Source organism: Eretmochelys imbricata, chromosome 3 (assembly GCF_965152235.1).
Source record: "Eretmochelys imbricata isolate rEreImb1 chromosome 3, rEreImb1.hap1, whole genome shotgun sequence".
In the NCBI taxonomy this organism is placed as follows: Eukaryota; Metazoa; Chordata; order Testudines; family Cheloniidae; genus Eretmochelys; species Eretmochelys imbricata.
Genome location: NC_135574.1, coordinates 120,269,657 through 120,295,495, shown reverse-complemented (window position 1 = coordinate 120,295,495; position 25,839 = coordinate 120,269,657). Strand labels below are relative to the sequence as shown.

Genomic DNA, 25,839 nt, shown 5'->3' with positions numbered 1-25,839 from the left:
AGTTTTAACCTAAGCTGGTAAAAGTAAGCTTAGGAGGTTTTCATGCAGGTCCCCACATCTGTACCCTAGAGTTCAGAGTGGGGAAGGAACCTTGACAAGGACGAACCTACTTCTACTAGCTCCAAGAAAACATGTTTTTGTGGCAACCCAAGAAGGCCTTCCTCATACCAAATGGGTTTCTGTGTAAGTGATGAAGCACAGACAGGATCATTAGCCTCAGGTGCAGAGAGAGGAGTAGACACTGGAGAATCATACAAATATTTTTCTTAATGCCCAGCTCCTGGATTTAGGTGTTTATATGAGCCTCAGCTTTTATTTTTTTATGTACGTTTCTAGCCGTCCTGACAAAAGCTTGAACCCCTAAAGATGGGGAAAAAATCAGCATACGTACGAAAAGCACCAACAATTTATTCTTTGTTAAATCTAATATTTGAGCCTATTTTGTGATTTTTAAAGGCCCTGACTCATAATCTTTGTATCGTGGGGACAGGCTGCAACTCTCTCCCTCGCACACCCGCCCGCGTGCCCCACGTGTAAGGAGCCGGACAGACAGAGCTGCGCGCGGGCGCGGGCAGTTGAAAGATCAGGAACAGCAGGGACACGCGACCCACCCGCCCCCATCAGCTGCCCCGTGCAGCGTGACGGGCGGCGTGCGCATGTGCGCCACGCTGGGCTTGCCTCCCGAACCGGAAGTGCCCCGTTCCGGCCGAGTCGCAGTTTATCCTGGAGACCGTTGTCAAGGAGCGAACGCCGCGTCGCTGGGCAACAACAGAGCGCGGATTGTTCCGGGGGCCCTGAGGCGGCTGGGCTGAGCCCCGCGCCCCGGCAGCGGCCATGGCCACGGCCTCCATGCTCCCCGCGCGCACCCAGGAGGCGGTGGCGGCAGCAGCCAGCGGCACCTACAGCTACTGCAGCCGCCCCCGGACCCTGCCCGCCCGGCGGAGATACCGGGGCGCCCCGGGACACAGCGAACAGTGAGTCCGGCCCGCAGCCCCGTTACAGCCCGCACTGGCCAGCCCGGCTCCGACCGCGCCCCGGGAGCCCCGTCCCCCCCCCCGCGCCCCCTGCCCCTCGTCCCCCCCATCCCGTCCATGCTCCTCCTCCCGACCCAGCCCCCAGCCCCCCCTCGTCCCGCCCCATCCCGTCCCCTCGCGCCCCCTGCCCCTCGTCCCGACCCATCCCCCAGCGCCCCCTGCCCCTCGTCCCCCCATCCCGTCCCGTCCCATCCCCCAGCTCCTCCTCCCCCAGGGCCCCCTGCCTCCCGTCCCCCGGTCCCGCCCTATGCCCCGAAGCACCCCCTGTCCCCGTCCCGTCCCCCAGCGGCCCCTGGCTCAGCACCCCCGGCCCCCTCATCCTGTCCCCCAATGCCCCCATCCCATCCCCCAGCGTCCCCCTGTCACTTTTCCCCACAGAATCCTCCATCCTATCCCCCAGCGCCCCCCTGCCCCACCCCCCTGCCCCATCCTCCAGCATCCCCCTGCCCCCTGTTCTGTCCCACAGTGTCCCCTGCCCCAGCACCCCTGGTCCCCTCAGCCTGTCCCATCCTGTCTCTCAGTGCCCCTGTCCAGTCCCGCAGCACCTCCTGACAACCCCTGCCTGCCCTCTTACCCCCAGCATACCCCAACCCCCCAAGTACTCCCTGCCCCCCAGCATCCCTGCCCTCACACCGCACCCTGTCCCTTCCTGCCCAAGGCACATCCTGTCACTAAGCCTGGCCTGGGGAGGTGCCAGGACCGTGGGACTAGGGGTGCATCAGCTCTGCAGTGTGAGAGGCTGCCTGCCTAGTGAATAGCTGAGATGGGCATGTACAGGAAGGGGGATACAGGGGCTAATTTCTTTAAGTAGCATCCCTGTTGTTGGTGTGGTTTGTTCTTTAGGCCTTTATTGACACCCAGCTGGGTCTCACTCATCAGAGATAATAATTTTATTAAGATAATGTTGAAATAAGAAACAGTACAGAGTTCAAGCATAGAAGTTTCTGGTTGTCAGGGGATAAGGTACAGATTATCAAGGGGTGTAAAATTCGATTTAGGAGCTGGTGGAGTAAGGATTACATAATAATCTGCAATCTCCCCGACTAGGGGTAAAAGTTTAACTGGTCAGCGTACAGATATTGAGATATGGGGTAAGTTATCCACACAACGGCTATGTTCAGTATGCGGAGTATAGTGAGTGGATACGATGGTGGGGGTGGGTCTACCCTCATTTGGTGGGATTTAATGTTCAGTGGGTTTATGGTTCCAGTTCATACGGTCCGATGGGGAAAACAATGTGACACTATCCATAACCAGCTCTGTTGATTTTGTTTCTTTATGCTGTGATGTACTACAGAGAGGAAGAACCTGTTCGCTATGCGAACCTCATGTATGATAGGAGAGTGGTACGAGGAAACACTTATGCACTTCATGCATTACCTTGGGTAGGTTCTGTTTACATAAATCTTATTATAACTTTGTGAAAAACTAAGAGTTAATAGAACTATTATAGAATAATAATTTTTACCCATTTGTACTTTAATTTTACATAAAGCACAATCATGGATTCTCCACTTGGATTAATATGTGGGTTTTTTCACAGTTTTAGTTTCTAGGAATGCTGTAATATATTTTCATGTGAACTTCCACTCTTCAGATTTTTTTTTAGACTAAGAAGTTTTCTCCTTTTTCATTTCCTTTTTGTGTATATTCTATTGAGTATAAGCCAGCACAACTTTATTTACTTCCTGGTTTGTTCATCAGCATCTCAGTGATATTAGCACCACTCTGGGAATATTTGTTTCTAAGCTAACTTGTGCTCACTTATCCTGTAGATGCAGGATTATTCCAGTAAGTGAGCAGCAGACACTTAGTACATCCTTTCTACACACACGCACATCATACATCATTTGAAAGCTTATGTCAATGTTAAGATGAGATATGATGTGGAGCTGTGAAGTGGTGCCATTACCATAGAAATCAGGATAAACAGTGACACTATCAACATGTTAAAATGACCACTTTGGGACAGTTCCTCAGATTTGTCACCTAAAAAGAGTGGCTCAGGTTTGGGAATCTCCCTCACACCTTCAGTCATGAAGACTGATGCAAAGAATTCATTTAGTTTCTCCACAACGGCCTTATCGTTCTTGAGTGCTCCTTTAGCATCTTGATCGTCTAGTGGCCCCACTGGTTGTTTTGCAGGCTTCCTGCTTCTGATGTACTTAAAAAAATTTTTTTTTTTTTTTGCGATTACTTTTTGAGTCTTTGTCTAGCTGTTCTTCAAATTCTTTTTTGGCCTTACTAATTATATTTTTACACTTCACTTACCAGAGTTTATGCTTCTTTCTATTTTCCTCACTAGGATTTAACTTCCACTTTTTAAATTATGCCTCTTTGCCCATCACTGCTTCTTTTACTTTGTTGTGTAGCCACGGTGGCACTTTTTTTGTTCTCTTACTATGTTTTTTAATTTGGGTATAAATTTAAGTTGAGCCTCTATTATGGTGTCTTTAAAAAGTTTCCATACAGCTTGCAGGGATTTCACTTTTGGCACTGTATCTTTTAATTTCCGTTTAACTAACTTCCTCATTTTTGTGTAGTCCCCCTTTCTGAAATTAAATGCTACCATGTTGGGCTGCTGTTGTGTTTTTCCTGCCACAGGGATGTTACATTTAATTATATTATGGGCACTATGACCAAGTGATCCAGCTATATTCACATGTTGGACCAGATCCTGTGCTCCACTTAGGACTAAATCAAGAATTGCCTCTCCTTGTGTGGATTCCGGGACTAGCTGCTCCAAGAAGCAGTCATTTAAGGTGTCAAGAAACTTTATCTCTGCATCCCATCCTGATTTGACATGTACCCAGTCAATATGGGGATAGTTGAAATCCCCCATTATTATTGAGTTTTTTATTTTTATAGCCTCTCTAATCTCTCTGAGCATTTCGCGTCACTACCACTATCCTGGTCAGGTGGTCAGTAGTGTATCCCTACTGCTATATTCTTATTATTCAAGCACGGAATTACTATCCCTAGAAATTCTGTGGTACAGTTTGGTTCATTTAAGATTTTTACTTCATTTGATTCTATGCTTTCTTTCACATAGTGCAACTCCCCCACCAGCATGACCTGTTCTGTCCTTCTGATATATTTTGTACCCTGGTATTATTGTGTCCCATTGATTATCCTCATTCCACCAAGTTTCTGTGATGCCTATTAAATCAATATCCTCATTTAATATGAGGCACTCTAATTCGCCCATTTCTAGCATTTGTATATAAGCACTTTAAAAACTTGTCACTTTTTAGCTGTCTGCCATTACGTGATGTGATTGAATGGGTCTCTCTTTCAGTTGACTGTTTCTCATTAGATCATACCCATATTTTATCATCTTCCATCCTCTCCTCCTTACTAGGACATAGAGAATCTCCATTAATAGATCCTCCCCTAAGGGATGTCTCTGTCCGAGCCACATGTTCCTCCGCACCTGTCGGCTTTCCCCCAGCCCTTAGTTTAAAAACTGCTCTATGACCTTTTTAATTTTAAGTACAAGCAATCTGGTTCCATTTGGTTTAGGTGGAAACGTTCTAGCCCTTTATAGAGAATTGTCGCATGCCTACAGGGCCTAGTGTTCACAAGCAATGCCTATTTGAAGCAGAGACATTCAAGGTCTTGTGATATTTCTGATTAATATTTTAGAGATATTTAGTTTCCAGAGAATGTTCTCCAACAGATCACTTTTAAGAGTAGATCAACTTTTGGATTTAAAGGACCACTGTACTCAGAAGTGACTTTGTGAAAATGGTTCCATGGTTATTATCTCTTTCTGATTACATATCAAATTTGCTTTGTTTATAAAGTTTAAAAAATGATTTCCTAACTGACAATTCTGCAAATGCAATATTGAATCTAAAAATCATGGGTACCTTCTGGCTCACCCTTCACCAACAATAAAGATTCGGAAATCAGAAGTTAGTAAACAATTCTGTTGACAATATGCAACCTAGAACAGAATCCTTTTCACCCTCATAGCTGTCTAGGCTATGCTCCGCTAACTAGAGTAAAGACTTGCTTTAGACAGTAAAGTAAGCTGGCAGGCATGATTGAAAAATTTCAGAGAGCAGGTCTGTCAGTAAACTCATTCCATTTTTACACAGCTTATTTTTCAAAATAGAACCACACTTTAAGCTATTGGATATTTCCAAATAGCAATTTAGTGTAGCTAGCACACTACTTCCTTAGCCCCCTATCCTGCAAAGATTTACACACCCGTTTAATTTTATGCACTGAAGTCCATGGGACTACTCACAGTACGTAAAGTTAAGAAGCTGTGGAAGTCTTTGCAGGGGCCATATCTTACAGCTGATCTATATTATTTGATTTGTAGAAATTTTTAAAAATCACTTATTTAGAAATTTAGTAGTAACTTTTTGTACAATTTGTGCTGGAATTTTTCCCTGCAAAACTAAGAAACTTTTTGTATCAAACCTCAGACTGCTCAGCCTGACCCTCTTGAGATCCAGAGACAGCGAGAGGCTCACAGGAAAGCACTTGCCAGAAAACGAGCAAAAGAGCAGCTTCACTCAAGAACTCCAGAGCCTGTAGAGGGGAGAAAGCATGTTGATGTGCAGACAGGTAAAATGTTGAAAAAATCTTGATCTAATATTAAAAACAAAAAACTTTTCATTGATTGATATTAACATACTTAGTTTAATTCACTTTGTTACTAGTATTGTAGGAGGAGCTGATAGTAAAATCTGTAGTTAAGATTGTCCGTCCCTTCCGATTATAACATCCTGTTTTCAATTGTTTACAACTTTAACAAATTTATCCATTCAGGCTGACATTTTCCATGTTTGGTATCTGGCTCAGGGAGAATTTTTTTTTTTTTTTGAAAGTTTGGGCAAAAATGGTGGAGCCATTTCCAAAAATAAGGTTACTGTTAGGAAAATAAATAAAGAAAAACTACATTTTTTTTAGTCCTCAGTGGTTTGGAGCAGGAACTTAAAATTTGGCAAGAGAATAGCTTTCAGGTCAGTGCAGTGCCTTTCGCTGCCTGTGAAAATCTGTTCAGATTTGGCTTAGCTGTACACTTTGGGAAAAATGCCATTTGCACATGCTCACAGGACACTTTTTCTTAATTTTCTGAATTTTCCAGCTGCAGTGAACATGCTCCCAGGCTCAAGTGAGCCCTCCTGTTTCCCAATTGCAGCAGAAATGGCTTTTTCCCCCATTTAAATTCCTTTTGACCCACGGGAAAGTGCCCTGATCTGAAAGCCGTGACACTATTAGTTCTAATCTCTTACTTTATCCACTGAATAGTGTTAATAACCTTGTACACTTCCCAGCCCTTATTACTGAGCAAGGTCTTGTATCTCCGCCCTTCCCTGCCACACACTCATTTTACAGATGTGAAACTGCTCAGATTCTCATTTATCTGAAGGTTATTTCTGAAAAGCTAGAAGGAGAACTCAGGTCTCAATACAGCAGACCTAGTCTCATCCACTTAGCCAGTGCCTCTCAGAATGAACATACCATGGAGAATTAAAACACACACACATTTTAAACATAGCTGTTAGTAGATAGCTATCTGTGGCCTCTCTTTTAACTTGCTTTATCAGAATTAACTCCACCTGGAACAGTATTTCACAAAGTGAGCTAAAACCTGATAGTCTACACTTTATCAAAATCACCTCATCAACTTCTGAAATCTGACAAATGAAATATCAGTTTATGAATCATATCCCATTAAATATATCAGACACTATGGACAATATGATAATGGTAGTTCCTACACAGAAAAATGGGTGTAAATATTACATTGAGTCTAACTTTGTAGTAATCATTTTATTGTACATTATTTTGATATGACAATTTACCTCTGTTAACAATTAGTTTGCCACCTTGGCTTTTTGTGCAAAACAGAACCTACATACAGTATTCATCATACTATTGCTTCATAGAGTTGTATCTGGAAGAGCTTGGTGACCGCATAATAGAGGTTGATGTGGAGTGTCAAACAGATGCTTTTCTGGACAGACCACCTACTCCACTCTTCATCCCAGCCAAAACAGGGAGAGATGTGGCCACACAGATAGAAGAAGGAGAGGTACAAATGCAAATTTTGGTCTGCAACCATAGCAAGATTTCTTATGTATGAAATAAGTTTGTGATACAAAATGAAGAGTTGAACTCAGTTGAGAAACAATTCAGAAACATGGAGGACCTACTCTTGGTAGAGAGATTAAAAATTCCCTATAATGTCTAAAGTACTTTACTGTGAGGATAATGATAATGTTAAGGAAAATGCCTCTCCCCGAATGCTATTGTTTTACTTATTTGCAGTAAAAATTAAAACATTCAGAAATTCTCTGCATGATAATATAGTCTGAATAATAAAATGCAGCATGAGGGGACTAGGGATGTGTATGTGAGCATGGTTTGGGTCCAGTCTAGCCTTCTGCCTCTGACTGGGGGCCCCAAAAGTGACTGTGTTTTGAACTGGTCTGTTAATTAGGCCCACCAGACAGACTTAGACCTATTGCATGTTGCTATGGATGCTTTCTTAAAGAGAGGGGAGCCTAAAAGGGTCTCAGACAGAGAGAGAGGCTGAGCTGCTGAGGTGGCAGGAACTACCATTAGAGGAGGGGAGTGAATGACAGAACTACCAGTATTCATGTTTACTGGTATTTAGTCTGGATCATACACATCACTTAGTGAGGACTGGAGGAATGCTTTTGTTAAACCTGTGAAATAACCTAAGTCCTCCATATGATCTGGTACTTCCCATCTCCCAAATAGCACCTTATCCTTTCCTTCTCTTTTTGCCCCATTCTGAGTTCAGAGTTTCACACATTCCTTGCCACAGTTGGTAACATTACAACTGTACAAAACTGTCTTCCCAGCCCTGTGTTAGACACCAGCAACCTTGCCAGCTATTGCAGATGTAAGCATTTCTGTTCACCTTGGTAAGACTTTAAATTGATTGGGACCTGGATGCATAAATCTCTGTTTAATTTGCTTTCATCCTCAGCTGTTTGACTTTGACATTGAAGTCAAACCAATGCTAGAAGTTTTGATTGGAAAAATCATTGAACAAGCTTTGCTAGAAGTCATGGAAGAAGAGGAGCTGGCCAATCTGCGGGCACATCAGTATGCATATGAGGAATTACGCAATGCCGAGCTTGCTGAAGTACAACGCCTTGAGGAGCAGGAGAGGCGACACAGAGAGGAAAAGGTATCGATACAATAGCGCAGTCCAGTGATGTTTAAGACTCAGTGTCTTGACCTTTGGTCTTCTGCAAGCTTGTATTCATTTGGCTTTACACCACTGGAAGACAAAGACAAAACCTAAAATAAATTTGATTAACTTAAAGGGGCAATGTCAGGTTAGACAATTATAAAAATAGCTCGATTTAATGCCTTTACTGCTGCTTTTTTTAGTAGTTTCCATATATCAGCATAATGTTGTGGCTTCTGTAAAGTACTGATATTCAAACTGGAATGTAACCACTTAACAGAAACGTACCTCATACATAGTACAGAACCTGACTTCATTTTGCCTTATGTATCTGATAAAATAATTAGTCAAGCAGTTAACTAGAGGTTTCCACAACAATACCTCTTAAATGAATGCTTGCAGTGCTCTAAAATGAAAAAGAAAACATCCAACTTCTTAATACACAAAATCCTGAGTGTGCAAACACTTCTTTCGTGGTCTTTCAAATGAGGTATATTAAAGTGCCCAGTCATCAGAATGTTTAACTTCTCAGCAATAAGCATTTTTTGGAAACAAAGGACAATATTTCGAAAATTACACCATATATCGTAGTAAAATTTTTTAGACCTAATCTTTTTTAAAATGCTTAGATTCTCTAGCTGCAAGCAAAAGAGCCAGAGATCCTCAGACAGCCAAAAGTGGCAGCGATAGTCATGGTTGCAGGACTAGCTGCATCTTTTTTTCCTTCTCTGGTCTCCCTGAGTGCACCCCATAAGATGTCAATTCTCATGCCCTTACTGTCTCTTGGGTGGAATTCCACAGTTCTTCCACTTATAGACAAAGTCCTCATCTACAGTACCCCTGTGTGTTGATTGTGCTTACCCAGCATGTCCACCTGGACTTTGCCTGTGGTTCTTCCCTTGGGGAGCTCTGATCAATAGTGACTGTTTTTGTTTAACATTCAGCAGTTTTATTTGTATTTTTAATACTGTTATTTTATACTAAATAGAACAGAAAATGAGAACGCTGAAAACTTTAGAAAAATCTTTAAGTAAAACCAGATTTGCCTTTCCCCACCCCAAAAGCAGACTCCCTGCTTTATCAACAAGAGGGATTTTCATGTCATTAGCCCAGTTCATGCTGAGGTACCAGAGAAGGGCATGAAGCCAGCAAATGCAAAATCACAGATGTACCAAATATAAAAAAAGTAAACAAAGGGAACCATTTTGCTGAAATGGCTGTGAATAATGTGGTTTTAGGCATTAGCAGTTTTGAATATAATTTGTCCATTTTAAAAAACATTTTTGTCCACCTGAAAGGTCTGTGTACACACAGGTGGACCCCATATGAGTCTTGTGTACTTATCAAAGGAACAATTGACCTCCCCCAGTTTATATGCCTGTTTTGTGTTTTAAAAGTTCAAATTTTATTAATATTCTCTTTTTTGGATTTTGTAATTAACAGCTAAAAGGCTGGAAATTTTACATATAATGTTCTTTTGACAGGAACGTCGCAAAAATCAACAGTCACAATTGCTTCAAAAGCATAAGGAGACTTCAGAGAAAATTGCAGCAAGGGCATTTGCTCAGCGTTACCTGGCTGATCTCATTCCTTCAGTCTTCAGTAGTCTTCGTGAGAGTGGATATTTCTATGATCCTGTAGAAAGAGGTTTGTACTATTTTTTTTTTTTCTTTACAGGAAGCATGTAATCTAACTAGGGCTGTCAAGCGATTAAAAAAATTAATCGCAATAAATCATGCAATTAAAAACATTAATAGTGATTAATCATATGGTTAATCGCATTGTTAAACAAAATAGAATACTATTTATTTAAATATTTGGATGTTTCCCACATTTTCAAATACACTGATTTCAATTACAACACAGAATACAAAGTGTACCATGCTCACTTTATATTTATTTTTGATTACAAGTATTTGTACTGTATAAAAACAAAAGAAATAGTATTTTTCAGGTCACCTAATACAAGTACTGTCGTGCAATCTCTTTTGCATGTAAGCTGAACTTACGTAGAATTATGTACAAAAAAACTACATTCAAAAATAAAACAATGTAAAATTTTACAGCCTGCAAATCCACTCAGTTTTACTTCTTGTTTAGCCAATCACTCAAACAAGTTTGTTTATGTTTGCAGAAGATAATGCTGCCCACTTGTTCACAGTGTCACCTGAAAGTGAGAATAGGTGTTCTCGTAGCACTGTTGTAGCCAGCGTCATAAGATATTTTCGTGTCAGTTGTGCTATAGATTCATATGTCCCTTCATGCCTCAACCACCATTCTGCAGGACATGCGTCCATGCTGATGTTGGGTTCTCCTTGATAACAATCCAAAGCAGTGCAGACCGATGCATGTTCGTTTTCATTATCTGAGTCAGATACACCAGCAGGAGGTTGATTTTCTTTTTTGGTGGTTTGGGTTCTGTAGTTTCTGCATCGGAGTGCTGCTCTTTTAAAACTTCTGAAAGCATGCTCCACACCTCATCCCTCTCAGATTTTGGAAGGCACTTCAGATTCTTAAACCTTTAGTCGAGTGCTGTAGCTATCTTTAGAAATCTCACATTGGTACCTTCTTTGCACTTTGTCAAATCTGCAGTGAAAGTGTTCTTAAAATGAACAACATGTACTTGGTCATCATACGAGACTGCTATAACATGAAATATATGGCAAAATGCGGGTAAAGCAGAACGGGACATACAATTCTCCCTCAAGGAGTTCAGTCACAAATTTAATTACTGCATTATTTTTTTAATGAGCGTCGTCAGCATGGAAGCATGTCCTTTGGAATGGTGGCCGAAGCATGAGGGGCCTACAAATGTTTAGCGTACCTGGCACATAAATAACTTGCAATGCCAGCTGCAGAAGTATCATGCAAATGCCTGTTCTCGCTTTCAGGTGATATTGTAAATAAGAAGTGGGCAGCATTATCTCCCGTAAATGTAAACAAACGTATTTGTCTTAGTGATTGGCTGAACAAGAAGTGGGACGGAGTGGACTTGTAGGCTCTGAAGTTTTACATTGTTGTGACAGTTCAACTTACAAATGTAGGTTTTTTTGTGTTACATAACTGCACTCAAAAACAAAACAAAGAGATTGCACAACAGTACTTGTATGAGGTGAATTGAAAAATACTATTTCTTTCGTTTATCATTTTTATAGTGCAAATAGTTGTAATAAAAATATACACTTTGATTTCAATTACAACACAGGATACTGTATGAAAATGTAGAAAAACATTCAAAATATATCATTTCAATTGGTATTCTATTGTTTGACAATGTGATTAAAACTGCGATTTAATCACAATTTTTTTGAGTTAATCGCATGAGTTAACTGCGATTAATAGACAGCCCTAAATCTAAAACATAAAATAACCATAAAATTCACAATAACTTAAGAAGTTTACAATCCTTCTATCATTTAGTATTGGTTATCCAGATGTAAACAATAAAACTACATTTCATTCATTATTTACATTTGTGACTGGGCATATTTGGTATTGTTTTTAAAAAGTCAATTTTAAAACTAACAGCTGGTCATTCATATGCAACTAGATCCTATATGTGACAACAATAGCTAATAATTATGTTTTATTGAAAAGAGCTAAATTCAATGCATTAAAAACTTGCAACTTAATTTAAATGGAAAGTGAAAGTTAATGGGGACACAGACAAACATAGGCGTGAGCTGTAGGTGTGATAAAGTGGGACATTCAAAGAGTTCAGATTTTTTGAGAATCATTTAAAAACCCTGTTAAAGTTTGTTTGCTGTGTTGCTTATAGCCATGCTGGTCCCAGGATATAATACAGACAAGATAGATGAGGTAATATCTATTATTGGACCAACTTCTGTTGGTAGAAGGTACAAGCTTTTGAGCTCCACAGAGGTCTTCTTCAAGTCTGGGGAAGGAAATCAGAGTGTCTGAGCAAAATACAAGGTGGGACAGATTGTTAAGCATAAGGGGTAACACATGTTGTAGGTGGTCATTTGAAATGAAGTGTGCAATTGAGGGTTAGATTGTTATGCATAAGGATGGGGTTTGAAGTGGGCAATTAAGGGTAGCAGGCAGTGTGGTGTGTTACAGATTATTGTAATGAGCCATAAAACCAGTGTTCTTGTTGAGTCTATGGTTTTTGAGTTATGAATTTCAGTTCCCAGGCTAGCCTTTTGAAGGTGGCTATGCTGGTTTCCTTTGAGAAGGAGTATTGAACAATCAAATATAGAGTGACTGCTTTGTGAAAAGTGTTCACCTACAGGAGATATGGTGGTTTTGTCTTTTATCATTTTTCTGAGGGAATTCATTCGAGAGCATAGTGATTGTCTGGTCCCCGCCCCGCCCCTAAAAGCCAGAGGGATCTGCTGGGGGGTGAGGTGGGGAGTCCCAGTGGTGCTTACCTGGGGCGGCTCCCAGAAAGCATCCGGCAGGTCCCTCTGGCTCCTAGGGGCCGGGTAGCGAAGCTATGGGGGGGAGCAGGGGGAGCAGCCTCTCCCCCCACTGATCACATCAAAAGTGACACCTTAGGCACCAACTCTGTGAGTGCTCTGGGGCTGGAGCCCCCACCGGGAAAATTTGGTGGGTGCAGAGCACCCATCGGCAGCTCCACACCTGGCCCCAGCTCACCTCCGCTCCGCCTGTGCTTCTCCACCCACCCCAGCCCCACTTCCCACAAATCAACTGTTCACGCGGGAAGCCGGGAGGGCTGAGAAGCAGGCGGTGGCTTCGTGCTCAGGCACAGGGAGGCGGAGGTGAGCTAGGGTGGGGAGCAGTTCCCCTGTGGGCCCACCAGGTTACCTGCTGCGGTGCAGGCAGCCCTCCTCGCGCCCCTCCGCCCCAGCTCACCTCCTCTCCACCTCCATCTCCCTGGGCCTGAGCGCGAAGCGGCCGCTTGCTTCTCAGCCCCACCCCTGGCTTCCCGCGCAAAACAGCTGATTCGCGGGAAACTGGAGTGGGGGATGGAGAAGCAGAGCGGGGCGGCGCATTCAGAGGAGGAGGCGGAGCGGAAGCGCGCTGGGGCCGGGCATGGGGTGAGGAGCTGCCAGTGGGTGCTCTGCACCCACCAAATTTTCCCCGTGGGTGCTCCAGCCCTGGCACCACTTTTGGCTGGTTGTTAAATTTCGAAGCCCTTTTAGAACCGGTTGTCCCGTGGGACAACTGGTTTTTTTTTTCATAGATATTTAGGTCAGAAGGGACCATTATGATCATCTAGTCTGACCTCCTGCACAACGCAGGCCACAGAATTTCACCCACCACTCCTGCAGAAAACCTCACACCTATATCTGTGCTATTGAAGTCCTCAAATCTTAGTTTAAAGACTTCAAGGAGCAGAGAATCCTCCAGCAAGTGACCCGTGCCCCATGCTACAGAGGAAGGCGAAAAACCGCCAGGGCCTCTTCCAATCTGCCCTGGAGGAAAATTCCTTCCCGACCCCAAATATGGCGATCAGCTAAACCCTGAGGTTCTAAAAGGGCTTCTAAATGTAACAGCTGGTTCCAGCTCACCACTGCTAACTGGCTCCAGCTCACCACTGCCTACACATAGAAGCCGGAGTGGGGATATGCTGCTGCTTCTGGGAGCTGTGCGGAGCCATGGCACACATGGAGCAGGACAAGCCCCAGCCCCTGGCTGGAGCTCGAGGGCCGGATTAAAACGTCTGAAGGGCTGGATGTGGCCCCCAGGCCGTAGTTTGCCCACTCCTGTTATAACACATCATTAATAAAAATACTTTGTCTTGCTTTCTCTCCACAAATCTTACAGATGTTGAGAAAGAATTTCTTCCATGGGTGATGGCAGAAGTAGATCAGACACTGGAGAAGAAGATTCTGGGAAGGACAATGCTTGACAGTAAGTTACAAAGTCATGGAATGTAATATACCCTGCTTAACTTTTTTCAGTCAAAACTGCAGGATTATCGTGAAATAAAGAAGCAGAGGATATTTTAACAACATTTGCAATTGTCCAAATGGGGATGTATTTTACCATTTTCTTTTTTTTAATCACCTGACTGTTGGACAATTCCCAGACCCATTTTATATTGTTGTTTTGTAATTATTGGTCAAGAGAAAAAAATAGAAATACCAGGCGTGTTTCAGCAGCACATCTCTACTGGTAGTACAAAACATATGTGGAATGTCTCTGACAGAGAGGTTCCTGTTATGTTCAGGAGAAGTGGAGTGGTTAATGAATATTAATTGTTTTCTTTTTTCATTTACATAGTTTATATTCCTCATTTATTTCACAGACAATGAAACTATGTTCTTGTACAGTAGAAGCTGTGTTACCAACCAGAAAGCTCTCGAAACTGGCTTTTAATGGATATCAGAAATGTCCAGTTGGCGTGGGGCTGGCAGGCTCCCTACCTGTCTCTGTGTAGCTCCCCAGAAGTAGCTACATGTCCCTGCTGCTCTTAGGTGGATGAATGGCCACAGAGGCTCCGTGCACTGCCCCAAGCACTGGCTCCACATCTCCCATTGGCCAGGAACCAGCTGCAGGGGTGGAACCTACGGGTGGAGGCAGCGTGCGGAGCCACCTGGCCGCCCCTCTGCCTAGGAGCAGGAGAGACATGTCGCCGCTTGTGGAGAGCTGCCCAAGGTGAGCGCCGACAGATCCAGCACCCTGAAACCCCTCCTGTGCCCCAACCCCCAGCCCGAGCTCCCCTGCACACCCAAACTCCCTCCCAGAGCCCATGCCCTGCACCCTCTCCCACACCCCAACCCCCAGCCCTGAGCCCACTCTTGCAGCCAAACTCCCTCCCTCTTAGTTAACCAAAATTTTTGACTTACTGGCACCTCCCATTTTCCCAACATGCTGGATACCAAAGCTTTTATTGTATTTAGTTTTCCATTGAACAAACTGAAGGCTCTTTTGTTCCTCAAATTGAAAAGCATATACATTGTTTAAGGCCTCCTGTACATAACACAAGGCCTGGTGGCCTCACATGTATAAGTTATCCCAACCATGTAGCAATGTGGTCATTCTAAATGAAAGAATAAGAACAGAAGAAAAATTCTTGGTCATGATTGGTTGAAAAGTCATGTGGCTAGTAACTTTCCACTATTAATTTTAGACATAAACAATATGGCAGTCTGGAACAGTGTAAATCAATCAGATTTTTCATGGAGACATCTGCTTGGCTCCTTAGCAATCAATAATACTGGACTTTCCCCTGAACTAAAACAGTAATTAATCAGATAAATGAACCAGTCTCTGATTCTTGATTGGCTCATCAGAGCTTAACAGTATTTTTTAAAATGTCTACCTTTACAGGTTGCAGTTAAAGCACCAATCTTAAACCAGGCAATAATCATACAGTTATAATTAATGCATCTCAGTGTGTGGTCCCAGATTAGATTAAAATTATTTTTAAACACACATTCATCCTTTTTTGCATATGTTTCATCCTTATGGTGTCACTGCAAGTCAGACTTAAGAAGGTTGTTTGAGTACCCTAACTGTGCATTTCTATACCTTGACTTTGGATTCTTTAAAATTTAGTTGAATTCTGAATTTCTTTGGTCTATGATATAGACCTTATTTCTTTGATAGTTACAACTTTCCTCTTATGTATTTTACCCTAAATTACTGATATGTATTTCTCAAACTTATCCCTTTACTAATGAAATTTTGAATGGGGAATTTTTTTTATTATTAAAAAGTTCATCCATGAACACTCAACAAGCACCCCAAAGAGAATGTTGCCATGTGATATACTAATGACTGGAAGATATGTAGTATCCATCTTAATTTTTTTTTTAAATTTGCTTTTAAATTTGGTGGATCTGGCCCAAAATGTGTTCTAGCTGCTTTGTACCACCTTACAGCAGTGCAAAGTAGCTGGAGCATGCTGACCGGTTAACAGTTACTTTGCCCTCCTACCCTCTACATTCCGTTGCACCACCCTAGTTTTTCTCCACCTGCCTTCAGTGTTTAGAAGGTCTGTTTTCAAAAATTACCCATTGCATCAGATCTACTAAAAATCATCTGTCTCCCGGTTTTTGTGCAGATAGATAATGCATGAGCTGAGACCATTTGGGACAAAAATAAAAGATCAAATAGAGTGCTTCATTTCTCATGGGATTCATTTTTTAAATTAATTTTAAGTTGGAAATTAATTAATGGATTTACTTCTAAATTCAAAGAAAATTTATTCTGTACTCACAGAGTAAGTGCTACAGTTTTGGGGAGGATACATAACAGAGAGGGTGAATCTTCTTTAAGTGCAACACTCAACTCAGTCATAACTATGGAGCTGTTATTGGCACCTCTATATTCCATTTTCTGTATTATTTTAAAAATAAAAACCTTTTATGGTTAATTTTTGGGTTATTTTCATTTGTTACATTTATTATTCAATTTTTTTTTAAAGTGGGATCCCACAGTTTGTGATATTTATTGATCTTTAAGGGAATAAACAGTATTATTTTGCTGCTGCTTTTGTTTCAGTGAAAGTGATCTTCAACTGCACTGCTCTCCAGACATATATGTTAGATTCTTCTTTCTTTGGAGGGATCCCTTGCCTTCAATATTTACTGTCCCCTCACTAGCACTGGTTCCTGGCATTGTGACCTGCTCCAGCAGTCATGAAGGAACAGAGATAAGAGAAGGGGGATAATGAAACAGTTGAACAGAACCTTTTAAAATAATTACCTTGAGGTAACTAGAACTAATTTGGCTAAGCATATATCACAATCTCAGGTAAAATTTTCTGCATTTACTATTACATTTCACAGTTGCCCTGTGAGTCAATCAATAATATAATAATGTATAAAATCATCTCTAAATATTGCATTTTTTTTATCCATAAAAATTTCTGTTCTGCCCTATAGTAACTACATTTGTCATTTCAGCACTGATTCGTGAGGTGGTTAACAAGAGGTTAGATGCATTTGATCAGCCAGAAGCATCTGGCCAGCCTGCTGGGCAAACAGAAACATCTCATCGAGGCTCTGTTCAGACAGAAGCATTACATCAAACAGAAACTCAGGAGCGTGAAGCTAAGTGAAGACTAAACCAAACATCTAGTAATCAGGTAATGGCCGATAAACAGTTGGCCTAGTCAAAAGATGTGTTCATAGCTATTTACAAATCTCATACACTAGCCTTGGTGAAGGATACCAAACAAAAAGATTAGCAAAGCCTAAAATAATTTTTTAAAGTGTTGACATAGCTTACTTGACTAAAGAAAAATGCAGAGAGGTTACTACTAACAAACTACAGAAGGGTGTGAGTGAAATTCTGTACAGTGTTCAGTTCAGCATTGGGGTTGCATTTCTATATAATCAGCCCAAGTGCAGGTCTTTTAAATTGAAAAAGTACTGCTGCCTGACACCTCGTACAAGGGGCTGTGATTGGGGGAGGAGGGACAGGACTATATTAACTTCACACTAATAGACAGAAACATTTGCTAAAACTAACTTGCATGTTTTCATTCCGCAATACAGTATACTATTATCCTAATATTTTTAATCTCAGAACAGGAATGTAAATTCCTCACATCTTAATCCCTCCACATTTATTTCACTTTAAGACTCAGCATGGCTATCAAGACAAAGTCAGACCTGTGTCTTGTCTCTCTAACCAACAGAAGTTGGTTCAATAAAAGATATTACCTCACCCACCTTGTCTTTCTAAGTCAGACCTGATGGTCTGGAACGGGGCATGTATATCGGTCTTAGAATGGCTAAAGTCCTGTTTTCTGTGAACTGAAAGAGGTTACCTCAGGTTAATTATGGACATCTGAGGCTAATTAAGGGCAGCCTGTGACCTTTCAAAACCTCTTCCAGTGAGAGAGAGAGGATAGGAGGGAAGGAAAAGGAATCAAGTTGTAGGAAGGTTGTGCAGAGCATGGGGAAAAGGCTTCTAGGTAAAGAGCTGTTTGTCTCTATAAGGGAAATCTTGTGTGTATTTCTGTTTGGGGAGGGGCCAGCATAAGACGAGGCAGTATCCCAGTGGAAGTTTGGGGGGGGGGGGATTTGTTTTTGTTTTTTCATTTAAAAAAATTCCCAGGGTCTACTCTGTAAATATTGTAAATAAACCAACATGAAGAACTATATCTCCAGAGTACGACTGATTTACCCCCAGCCCTCCCAACACCGGTGCCTTGGTGTGATGTCACTATCTAATTCTGTTTGTTTTGAAGGATAATATGTCAGAACATCTTAAGAGTAACCTCTAGGGAAATGAAGATCAAATTTTAAAATGCTAACTTGCAAAATATTAATTTTCATTTGGTTTTGATAGATGCACAGTGCTAAAATTATAGGAATTAATAATTTATGTAGAGAGCAATCTAATTTCATTAAAAAGAAAAGGAATACTTGTGGCGTCTTAGAGACTAACAAATTTATTTGAGCATAAGCTTTCGTGAGCTACAGCTCACTTCATTGGATGCATGCAGTGGAAAATACAGTGGGGAGATTTATATACACAGAGAACATGAAACAATGGGTCTTACCATACACACTGTAACAAGAGTGATCAGGTAAGGTGAGCTATTACCAGCAGGAAAGCAGGGGGGAAAAAACCTTTTGTAGTGATAATCAAGGTGGGCCATTTCCAGCAGTTGACAAGAACATCTGAGGAACAGTGGGTGGGTGGACGGGGGGGTGGGGGGGGAATAAACATGGGGAAATAGTTTTACTTTGGGTAATGACACATCCTCTCCCAGTCTTTATTCAAGCCTAAATTAATTGTATCCAGTTTGCAAATTCATTCCAATTCAGCAGTCTCTCGTTGGAGTCTGTTTTTGAAATTTCTTTGTTGAAGAATTACCACTTTTAGGTCTGTAATCGAGAGACCAAAGAGATGGAAGTGTTCTCCGGCTGGTTTTTGAATGTTATAATTCTTGACGTCTGATTTGTGTCCATTGATGCTTTTACGTAGAGACTGCCCAGTTTGGCCAATGTACATGGCAGAGGGGTATTGCTGGCACATGATAGCATATATCACATTGGTAGATGTGCAGGTGAACGAGCCTCTGACAGTGTGGCTGATGTGATTAGATCCTATGATGGTGTCCCCTGAATAGCCACTATGGATGGAGAAGCCTTCTACACCAACATTCCACACAAAGATGCACTACAAGCTGTCAAGAACAGTATCCCCGGTAATGTCATGGCAAACCTGGTGGCTGAACTTTGACTTTGTCCTCACCCATAACTATTTCACATCTGGGGACAATGTATACCTTCAAATCGGCGGCACTATTATGGATACCCACATGGCCCCACATTATGCCAATTTTTTTATGGCTGACTTAGAACAACGCTTCCTCAGCTCTCGTCCCCTAATGCCCCTACTCTGCTTGCGCTACATTGATGACATCTTCATCATCTGGACCCATGGAAAAGGCAGCCTTGAGGAATTCCACCATGATTTCAACAATTTCCATCCCACCATCAACCTCAGCCAGGACCAGTCCACACAAGAGATCCACTTCCTGGGCACTATGGTGCTAATAAGCAATGATCACATAAATACCACCCTATACCAGAAACCTACTGACCGCTATGCCTATCTACATGCCTCCAGCTTTCATCCAGACCACACCACATGATCCATCCAGACCACACCACATGATCCATTGTCTACAGCCAAGCTCTACGATACAACCACATTTGCTCCAACCCCTCAGACAGAGACAAACACCTACAAGATCTCTATCAAGCTTTCTTACAACTACAATACCCACCTGCTGAAGTGAAGAAGCAGATTGACAGAGCCAGAAGAGTACCCAGAAGTTACCTACTACAGGACAGGCCCAACAAAGAAAATAACAGAACGCCACTAGCCATCACCTTCAGCCCCCAACTAAAACCTCTCCAACACATCATCAAGGATCTACAACCTATCCTGAAGGACGACCCATCACTCTCACAGATCTTGGGAGACAGGCCAGTCCTTGCTTACAGACAGCCCCCCAACCTGAAGCAAATACTCACCAGCAACCACACAACAAAAACACTAACCCAGGAACCTATCCTTGCAACAAAGCTCGTTGCCAACTGTGTCCACCTATCTATTCAAGGGACATCATCATAGGGCCTAATCACATCAGACACACTGTCAGAGGCTCCTTCACCTGCACATCTACCAATGTGATATATGCCATCATGTGCCAGCAATGCCCCTCTGCCATGTACATTGGCCAAACTGGACAGTCTCTCCGTAAAAGAATCCATGGACACAAATCAGAAGTCAAGAATTATAACATTCAAAAACCAGTCAGAGAACACTTCAATCTCTTTGGTCACTCGATTACAGACCTAAAAGTGGCAATTCTTCAACAAAGAAACTTCAAAAACAGACTCCAACGAGAGACTGCTGAATTGGAATGAATTTGCAAACTGGATACAATTAACTTAGGCTTGAATAAAGACTGGGAGAGGATGGGTCATTACCCAAAGTAAAACTATTTCCCCATGTTTATTCCCCCACCCACCGTTCCGCAGACATTCTTGTCAATTGCTGGAAATGGCCCACCTTGATTGTCACTACAAAAGGTTTTTTCCCCCCTGCTTTCCTGCTGGTAATAGCTCACCTTACCTGATCAGTCTTGTTACAGTGTGTATGGTAAGACCCACTGATTCATGTTCTCTGTGTGTATATAAATCTCCCCACTGTATTTTCCACTGCATGCATCCAATGAAGTGAGCTGTTATTCACAGAAGCTTACGCTCTAATAAACTTGTTAGTCTCTAAGGTGCTACAAGTACTCCTTTTCTTTTTGCGGATACAGACTAACACGGCTGCTACTCTGAAACCTAATTTAATTGGTGATTCTTCAAGACAGGTAGAAAACAAAAGTATTTTTCAGCTAGTGTTAAAATAATAAGGAAGAGTAATGTTTGTCACAAACAAAGGTTATGAAACTGTAAATGCTGTCATATCATTTAATTAGGTATTAGCGATTTAATACATACCTTTTAAAAAGCTTAAACATCTTTGCTGAAAGTTACTATGTTTTACCATTAGATGTCAGTAGTATCATTGAAACTAAAATAAATTTTACCTCTTGTTAAAAATTATTCTCTTATACACACACTCCCATCAATTCTGTTTTCCATGAGTGGCTGAGGCTGCATGCACATTATCGTAGAATCCTAGAATATCAGGGTTGGAAGGGACCTCAGGAGGTCATCTAGTCCAACCCCCTGCTCAAAGCAGGACCAATCCCCAACTAAATCATCCCAGCCAGGGCTTTGTCAAGCCTGACCTTAAAAACCTCTGAGGAAGACTATTCCACCACCTCCCTAGGTAACGCATTCCAGTGCTTCACCACCATCTTTGTGAAAGTTTTTCCTAACATCCAACCTAAACCTCTCCCACTGCAACTTGAGACCATTACTCCTCGTTCTGTCTTCTTCTACCACTGAGAACAGTCTGCATCCATCCTCTTTGGAATCTACTGCCTAGCCATTCAGTCCCTAGTCTGTAGCAGTGCATGGGATTCTTCCGTTCTAAGTGCAGGACTCTGCACTTGTCCTTGTTGAACCTCATCAGATTTCTTTTGACCCAATCCTCTAATTTGTCTAGGTCCCTCTGTATCCTCTCCCTACCCTCCAGCATATCTAATGCTCCTCCCAGTTTAGTGTCATCTGCAAACTTGCTGAGGGTGCAATCCTCCAGATCATTAATGAAGATACTGAACAAAACCAGCCCCAGGACCAACCCTTGGAGCACTCTGCTTGATACCGGCTGCCAACTAGACATGGAGCCATTGATCACTACCGATCGAGCCCGACGATCTAGCCAGCTTTCTATCCACCTTATAGTCCATTCATCCAGCCCATACTACTTTAACTTTCTGGCAAGAATACTGTGGGAGACCCTGTCAAAAGCTTTGCTAAAGTCAAGGAATAACACGTCCACTGCTTTCCCCTCATTCACAGAGCCAGTCACGTAGTCATAGAAGGCAAATAATTTAGCAATTGTAATTTGCAGCCTATTTCAGGATAAAATCCTTCATAGCATTGTTCCTGATTGTCATATATTTTGAGTTGCGTGACAGTTTTGCTAGAATCTCCCCAGACTTAGCTAACATTGGTTTATAAACTAGACTTTCACTAAATAAGTAAGCGATTACTTAAAGAACCATTGTCAGATTTATTAGTGTTCCCCTTAGGTATGAGGTAGTATCTTCTGAGTACCTTTTCTTATACAAAATCCTAACATTGAAATCTCAATCAAAATTGCTGCATTCCAAACCTGACCAATCAAATATGACCTGCAGAGGGACTGTGGGAGACTTAAGCCTATTACAGGGTGCATCTGGCACCCTAAGTACAATTCTGGCCCTTACATTCCTGCTGCATAAGGACCATGGCAGTCTAGCATGAAAAACAGTATTAGACGCCACATGAGCAGCGCAGATTTGGTGGGCAGAATTCTGGGAGAGAGAGCGTGCTGCACCTTGGAAAAGGATGCAGTAGTGACTATTTTTGGGTACATTTCCTGAGTTCTCAGAGAGTCTTTGTCTCTTTTTGAGAGCGTCTGCCAATGAAAAACCTTGCTTCATTCTCCTCACCCACACAGTACTGTCAGAGACTTAAAGCCACAGTCTTGTCTTGGGTTTTCTTTTTAGTTATGCAGGTGATTGGACTAGAAGACCCCTCAAGGTCCCTTCCAGTCCTACAGTTCTGTGATTCTGTACTTTCCTGTTGATTCATTCAGTGTTAAACGTACCAGGCACTGATGGCAAAAAGCACCTGCAACTGCTGCCCCACATACCTGGTACATATTGACATTCCAAGTAGAACATTGCCTCTTAAAAAAACACCTCTACATTCCACTGCATCAAAGCAGTTTAATAATTAACTATGCTGATGAAGATAGCCCCACCTTGTCAAAACTCTCTCCTCTTGTTCCTCCTTTCTGTGGTACTGTGTGCAGTAGTCAGCATGTTAGGCCCAGATCTTAAAGTGGGATCTTAAAAATTCAACACTAATGGAAAAATCGGTATTGCATATTATATATTCTAAATGAGGGCTTCCCAAAGTGTTTCATAGTGTGAAGTACCATTTCATGCAAATATTGCCTCATGGACCACTTGCTCTTCTACCATCAATGGCACATGCTACCTTCCCTCCCATTTGGAAACATAATATTCTTATGGCAACTAGATAATTGCTTAACATGGAAAAGACATACTGGAAAGTGTTTATTGTAGTTTAGCTGTCTTTTAATTAAATTTAGAAGTTGAAAATAAGGAGGAGCCAACCAGCCAATTTTCCAGGACCCACCAACCACAGTTTGAGCTACTGCATGTTTGAATGCATGCTGCTTAACTGACTGCTCAATAGTTGAGAAAAACACTGATGTATGTACAGTATTGGATATTTGTGTTCAAAACCAGGACAGCAGAATCTTGAGTAGTTTTTTAAAGATTGTCTATGCTGTAAAAACCCCTTTGTTTGTTAAGCTTTAACAACAATCAACAGACAGTATTCCATTTTAGTCTTTTGATAGATTACCATCGTTTTATCACCTAGGGATTGGGAACTGTACCTTTAAGTGGTTTAGCTTCAGAGATAGGAAGACATAGGAAGGGGTCTGCAGAATTCCCCTTCCCTGCAGAATTCCCCCATGTTCGGTTATGCAGATACTCTTTATTCAAGGACAAGTTCCAGCTGTATCTCTTTCAAGTATGTTGGGCCAAGAGTGATTCCTGGACACCGTGAGTCAATAGAAATTAAAGAAAATAACCTGATATCTGCTGGGAGAGCAATACAGCAGTGCACAGACAATCCAGAAAGTTTTTGGAAAGTGTAGGGGACAATTTCCTGGTGCAAATGCTGGAGGAATCAACTGGGGCAAAGCTCTTTTTGACTTGCTGCTCACAAACAGGGAAGAATTAGTAGGGGAAGCAAAAGTGGATGGGAACCTGGGAGGCAGTGACCATGAGTTGGTCGAGTTCAGGATCCTGACAAAAGGAAGAAAGGAGAGCAGCAGAATACTGACCCTGGGCTTCAGAAAAGCAGACTTTGACTCCCTCAAGGAAGTGATGGGCAGGATCCTCTGAGAGAATAACATGAAGGGGAAAAGAGTCCAGGAGAGCTGGCTGTATTTTAAAGAATCCTTATTGGAACAAACCATCCGGATGTGTAGAAAGAATAGTAAATATGGCAGGTGACCAGCTTGGCTTAACAGTGAAATCCTTGCTGATCTTAAACACAAAAAGGAAGCTCACAAGAAGTGGAAGATTGGACAAATGAGCGGGGAGGAGTTTAAAAATATTGCTCAGGCATGCAGGAGTGAAATCAGGAAGGCCAAATCACAGTTGGAGTTGCAGCTAGCAAGGGATGTTAAGAGTAACAAGAAGGGTTTCTACAGGTATGTTAGCAACAAGAAGAAGGTCAGGGAAAGTGTGGGCCCTTTACTGAATGGGGGAGGCAATCTAGTGACAGAGGATGTGGAAAAAGCTAACGTGCTCAATGCTTTTTTGCCTCTGTCTTCATGAACAAGGTCAGCTCCCAGACTAATGCACTGGGCAGCACACTATGGGAAGGAGGTGACCAGCCCTCTGTGGAGAAATAAGTGGTTCAGGACTAGTTAGAAAAGCTGGATGAGCACAAGTCCATGGGGCCGGAAGCACTGCATCCGAGGGTGCTAAAGGAGTTGGCGGATGTGATTGCAGAGCCATTGGCCATTATCTTTGAAAACTCATGGCGATTGGGGGAGGTCCCAGATGACTGAAAAAAGGCTAATGTAGTGTCCATCTTTAAAAAAAGGAAGAAGGAGGATTCTGGGAACTACAGACCAGTCAGCCTCACCTCAGTCCCTGGAAAAATCATGGAACAGGTCCTCAAGGAATCAATTTTGAAGCACTTCATGGAGAGGAAAGTGACCAGGAACAGTCAGCATGGATTCACCAAGGGCAAGTCATGCCTGACTAACCTAATTGCCTTCTATGATGAGATAACTGTGGATGAGGGGAAAGCAGTGGACGTGTTATTCCTTGACTTTAGTAAAGCTTTGTTACAATCTCCCACAGTATTCTTGCCAGCAAGTTAAAGTAGTATGGGCTGGATGAATGGACTATAAAGTGGATAGAAAACTGGCTAGATCATCGGGCTCAACAGGCGGTGATCAATGGCTTCATGTCTAGTTGGCAGCCGGTATCAAGTGGAGTGCCCTAAGGGTCCGTCCTGAGGCCGGTTTTGTTCAATATCTTCATTAATGATTTGGAGGATGGTGTGGATTGCACCCTCTGCAAGTTTGCAGATGACACTAAACTGGGAGGAGTGGTAGATACGCTGGAGGGTAGGGATAGGATACAGAGGGACCTAGACAAATTAGAGGATTGGGCCAAAAGAAATCTGATGTGGTTCAACAAGGACAAGTGCAGAGTCCTGCACTTAGAACGGAAGAATCCCATGCACTGCTACAGACTAGGGACCGAATGGCTAGGCAGCAGTTCTGCAGAATAGGACCTAGAGGTTACAGTGGACGAGAAGCTGGATATGAGTCAACAGTGTGCCCTTGTTACCAAGAAGGCTAACAGCATTTTGGGCTGTATAAGTAGGAGCGTTGCCAGCAGATCGAGGGACGTGATCATTCCCCTCTGTTCGGCATTGGTGAGGCCTCAACTGGAGTACTGTGTCCAGTTTTGGGCCCCACACTACAAGA

At 42.4% G+C, this 25,839-nt stretch overlaps 1 protein-coding gene across 1 annotated transcript in view; it reads left to right on the top strand.

The window, feature by feature from the left end:
• Positions 1-834: 834 nt before the first annotated feature.
• RSPH3 (radial spoke head 3) overlaps positions 835-25,839 on the top strand; it is a 33,918-nt gene continuing 8,913 nt past the window's right edge. The window contains exons 1-8 of the mRNA XM_077812161.1: positions 835-974; positions 2,332-2,419; positions 5,474-5,615; positions 6,944-7,089; positions 8,014-8,217; positions 9,705-9,867; positions 13,972-14,058; positions 17,061-17,242. Coding sequence (XP_077668287.1) covers positions 835-974; positions 2,332-2,419; positions 5,474-5,615; positions 6,944-7,089; positions 8,014-8,217; positions 9,705-9,867; positions 13,972-14,058; positions 17,061-17,215 — 1,125 coding nt within the window. The 3' untranslated portion in view covers positions 17,216-17,242. The remainder of the gene's footprint in view (positions 975-2,331; positions 2,420-5,473; positions 5,616-6,943; positions 7,090-8,013; positions 8,218-9,704; positions 9,868-13,971; positions 14,059-17,060; positions 17,243-25,839) is intronic.